Source organism: Lampris incognitus, chromosome 7 (assembly GCF_029633865.1).
Source record: "Lampris incognitus isolate fLamInc1 chromosome 7, fLamInc1.hap2, whole genome shotgun sequence".
NCBI classification, from domain to species: domain Eukaryota; kingdom Metazoa; phylum Chordata; class Actinopteri; order Lampriformes; family Lampridae; genus Lampris; species Lampris incognitus.
The window spans coordinates 22,681,069-22,686,179 of record NC_079217.1 but is presented as its reverse complement, the minus strand read 5'-3'; the positions used below and the strand labels follow the sequence as shown (position 1 = coordinate 22,686,179).

The 5,111-nt window shown below is 45.6% G+C and overlaps 1 protein-coding gene across 1 annotated transcript; it reads right to left on the bottom strand.

Moving 5' to 3' along the window:
* Positions 1-3,788: 3,788 nt before the first annotated feature.
* Positions 3,789-4,712, bottom strand: foxl2a (forkhead box L2a). Its single transcript, XM_056283392.1, has one exon. It carries the CDS (start codon positions 4,710-4,712, stop codon positions 3,789-3,791), a length of 924 nt encoding a protein of 307 aa, XP_056139367.1.
* Between the last annotated feature and the right edge of the window lie 399 nt (positions 4,713-5,111).

The window sequence follows — 5,111 nt, the reverse complement described above, 5'->3', positions numbered from 1 at the left end:
TACGTGCCAACGATTAACGAATGATAATAATAATGTCACCCTACATTTCCCAAACTGTTCAGTTCGAATACAATCCTCCCACGCTAAACATCGCGTCTCCGAGTAGTAGCAGGTCCGTTTTATGTTTACCATAGGCAATCCTTAACGACCCTTCACCTCCCCCTTATCATTAACATCGTGCCTTGGCATCTGATGAAACCCAGTCGATGAAGGATCTCGAAATCAAGTAGCATCTTTTCATATAATTAATGTTGCTGTCGTCTCCTGTGGTCCATGAGCAACACTCTGATAGGAAATAGTAAACGACTCGTATTTTCAGCTGTAAACAACGAGCCAAACGTGTCTTCATTTACACATGACGCAGAACCGCAGAAATGCGAATCGTCACGTCTAATGTTGTTGTATAGTGAAACAAACTGTCGTAAAATATGTCCACATGAAACGCGAGAAGCGACTGCGAGTGTGAGAAAAGCGCTAGATAAGTTTAATTTATTTTTCTATTATTATAAGCAGTCGTCTTTTTCTTCATTTGAAAACTGTTCAGAAACCCCTTCTTATGTTGTCCTCTAAGCGTAGTTAGCCTGTCTCCTCCACAGCCGTTATTATTACGACGTCTACGAGTAAGAAAAAAATATATAATCTCTGTAATCTGTAAAAAAAGCTTTTGTTTTATTTTATTTGTTGCATTTCTATATGAATTCTTCCATAATTCCCGCGTTCATTGAATTCTTCTTCCTGATGGCCGATATCATTTCCCATGTTGCAGTGGATCTGCTCTCTTACAAGTCTTTAGCCTTCCATTCCCACGCTTGGCGTCTCGTTTCCCATCAGCCCTCAAATAAGGAGGCTATTATCGCGCTGTTCACCCTTACGTAATTTCGGCGGGTTGAGGGCTACTTTAAATATACCGTAACACAACTTTAAATGTAGCTGTAACTCCGTCTGCGCGTCCAGTTTCTTAATGTGTGATTTTGGGAATGTGCAATCACCATTTTTAGCTTTGCAGCGGTCGTCCTGGCAACGTTTTTCGAATATAAACGAGAGGGACGGCTGAGGATAATGATGATGATGATGATGATGTGTTTGACAGATGCAGCGAGGCAGAGAGCGCGTGAAGGCGACTGTACGGTTGCTATGGCGGCCTTGTGAGGTCAAACGGGGGAAAACCGGAACATGCACGTGTTCCGATTCAAACGTCCGCGCGGCCCGATATAAGAAGCCCGTGTTTTGAAAGACGACATCGGAAGTGGTTAGCAGTTAGCTGTCTATCCACACATGGACGGTTTTCAGATAATGACAACACCTGAACGAAACGCAGTATGACTGACAATTAAGCTGTCGTAATGTAATGACCCCGTCACAAGATACGTTAGGTTCTTGAGCCCCATGCATGGTGAAAGTGATAGTAGTATTTAGTGCTGTGCGGTACATAGCGCGTAGTATGCAGAGGAGCAGTCTCAGTTAGCTAACGAGACTAGCCGGTCCTCCTGGCAGTCGACAGGACGAATATGATAGAATATATATAACCAACAACACGAGCGAGATGCTGGGAGTGGCTGTGTGTAGTCTTGGGGCTAGTTTCACTTCATCCCCTCTCTGCTTTAAGGTCACACATGATCGCACTGTACCGGACCTGTTTTTTTTTGTTGCTTTGTCTCGTTTATTTACTCATTTATTTGATATCCCCTTGTTTACAGGTCTTCATTGTCTTATCATTTGTTTTGGAGCCTTATTATGTTTTACGGTTTTTTAAAAAAAATAATGTTGAAACTTCAGCTATACTGAATGACCCGGTGGCACGTTTACCTGGATAATAGCACACTATTACTATTAATAATAAATATAATAATGATAATAATAATAATGATAAAATCACCATCGTCTTCATCATTATCAACATCAAAATATTATTATTGGTTTCCTGCTAGTTGTTGATACTAATAATAATAATAATAATAATAATAAACTTTATTTATATAGCACTTTTCAAAACAAGATTACAAAGTGCTTTACAGAACAGGGTAAAAGTGCTATAGAGCAATGCTTTGTCAAGGCAGGTCTGTTAGTAAATGTCAGCAGTTATTTCGATATAATGATGACGGACCCTCATTTATGTAGCACCCACTTATATACGATGTTCATCGATAACAGTGTGCAACGTTATCAGTCGAACAGAAGATCAAAAAACTTTTTTTTCTCCTTTTCAAAATTGTTTTACCCAAATGAGTGTGTGTGTGTGTGTGTGTGTGTGTGTGTGTGTGTGTATGTGTGTGTGTGTGTGTGTGTGTGTGTGTGTGTGTGTGTGTGTGTGTGTGTGTAGACCTATGCGGGAGGTGAGCAGAGACGTGGATTAGTTGTCATTTCTCAACAGGCCACAGCTGACGGACATCAGTGATTGTTTGTATATCGATATCAGTCGCTACACGTCTGAAGATATTTTATAATATTTTGTTCGCCTTTACACAATGTGAAAAAATCGCATTGAGAAAATACCTAACCATAATTCTGTATTTGTGCCTCTACCTTAATCAGCCGTCCAGTTTAAAACTGCATTATTGATAAGCAAATTATATATTATATATATATATATATATACACACACACACAATATATATGTATATACGATATATATGTATATACTATATATATCGACCTGTAGGCTGGACACTATTTGCAGACTCACAGACGTCCTGTGCATAGGAGACCAGCTAGCTGTAACCTGCAGATTTATCCACATTAAAAAAACGTCCGCCATGTTGATAATAACACAACCACACGTTAAAGACTAATGCTTGGAAAGTTTCAGGCTAATGCATTAAAACAGATTGCTTGATGACCACCGTATTACTTCAAGAAATACAAGTTTATTAAGAAATTCACAAAACTAGAAAAAAAGAGGGGAAAAAGTGCTAATTGAAATTAAACATGGTCCCAAACATGAATGAGACAATATAATTACGTTTATAAAAAAAAACAATGAGAGAGAGAGAAACAAAAAATGTGGCACTGGCTGATGTCATGTTGCATACTAAATCATATATATCTGGGGTAAAGAAACGTAAAAACAAAACAACCCCCTCCTCCCTCCCCACCCCCCCACGTGTTTGCCAACCGGCTGGTTCTTTATCTTCACATACCTTGATGACGACACTGTTCACAAGCATAACGAGACGAACATTTTCAACAGACCCTGCTCAGTGTGAGCGACCCCGAAGGCCCGAATAACCTCCCGTTCAACTACACGTCGGAGTGTTTAGGGGGGGCTTCGGTTTTGTTTTGACGTTTCCTTTCGGCAAAAAAAGTAAATAAAAGTCGCCGTGCGTAAAGCCGAGTTGGTGTCTTTACGCACGCCAATAACAGCCCCCCCCCCGCGAAGCTTTCGATACTGTCTGAGCCCGGCTGGCAGAGCGACGTGGTCTCAAAAAACACCCATTTTCGCTACCAAACAGAAGACGCGGCCCTTACTCCGTGGCACCGAGTGGCTCCTGGTTCAAAGTTTTCGCGTGTGTCCCGAACTGCTGTTCTCCCGTTTCCAGTTTATTTATTTTCTCTTTCTCTTTGGAAATATCTCTCAGAATCAACTCCCTTCTGGCTTTTGACGACAATTGATGGGACCCAAACAGCTCGTCATAAACAGCAACCCCCCCCCCATACTTATCTGCATAGAGGGTGTGGGGGTGTGTGTGTGTGTGGGGGGGGGTGTTGGTGTTGAAATCGCGGCAAAACGCTCACCGTTTCACGAGTCCGTTATAAGTGTCTCTGAGACCGTCCTGGTTCTGGGCGCATCTCTAAATATCAATCCTCGTGTGTAACGCCGAGTGTTTGGTTTCGTGGTCCCAGTACGAACAGTGCATCATGGAGAGCTCGCTGGGCTGGCGGGAGCAGCCGAACTGCAGGCCGGCGCCGTTGCCGGAGGAGACCGGAGGCGGTGCCGCGGCGGCGGGGCTCAGCTGCTGGGGGTGGTGCGGATGCGCGTGGTGGTGGTGGTGGTGGCTCATGCCGTTGTAAGAGTTCACCATGCCGGGCAGCGTCATGCTCTGCACCCGGGAGTAGGGGTTGTAGGACGAGGGCGCCGACAGCCCCTTGACGTTCACCGGGCTCACGTTGCTGCCGGCCATCTGACAAGACGTGTAGGACATCGGGGCGGGCGGCTGACCCAGCGACCACGAGTTGTTCATGAAGCTGGACTGCAGGTACTTGGGCGGGGACAGGTAGCCGTAGCCGTCGCCTCCGAACAGGGACTTGCCCGGCTGGAAGTGGGTCGGCGGAGGTCGGAAGGGCCGCTTCATCCGGCGCCTTCTCCTGTAGTTGCCTTTCTCGAACATGTCCTCGCACGCCGGATCGAGGGTCCAATAATTCCCCTTCCTCTCCCCGCCTCCCTCCCGCGGAACCTTGATGAAGCACTCGTTGAGGCTGAGGTTGTGCCTGATGCTGTTCTGCCAGCCTTTCTTGTTCTTCTCGTAGAAGGGGAACTTGCTGATGATGTACTGGTAGATACCGGAGAGGGTGAGGCGCTTTTCCGAGCTTTCCCTGATGGCCATGGCGATGAGGGCGACGTAGGAGTACGGCGGCTTCTGGGACGGGTCCGTCTTCTCCGCTACTTTGTCCTGGACCGCTTCTTCTTTCGGTCTCTCCTTCTCCTTTGCCGTGTTGGTGTCGTGGACCATGAGGGCCATCGCGTCGTCCTCCGGGTTTTGGTAAGTGGTCATCATAGCGCACGCCAAAAAAACAGAAACACCGAGAGGCGGAAAGGCTCAACGGAAAGCCGACGGCAGCAGCAGTACCTGCATGGAGGGTCGAGGTGCACCGCTGGTGATTGAATTCAGTAGTTGTCTCCCGTGTAAAGAAGGTTTCTGGACACACCAAAAAAAAAAAAAAAAAAAAAAGGAGATGGATACGCAGCAAATAGACGCTCCTCTCCATGCAACAAAGATTTTCCTGAACTGATTTCTCATCGAGGCGCAAAGCAGGTTGTGGTTTGGTGTCTCAGTAAGCCCATCCCTTTTCTGCTTTTTCCTTTTTTTTCTTTTTTTCTTCTCGCCCATAGCTTGGCTGCTTTTGCGCCGTCGTCCACGGGGCGACGTAGAGCTGCGTGATTTGTGCGCATTTTC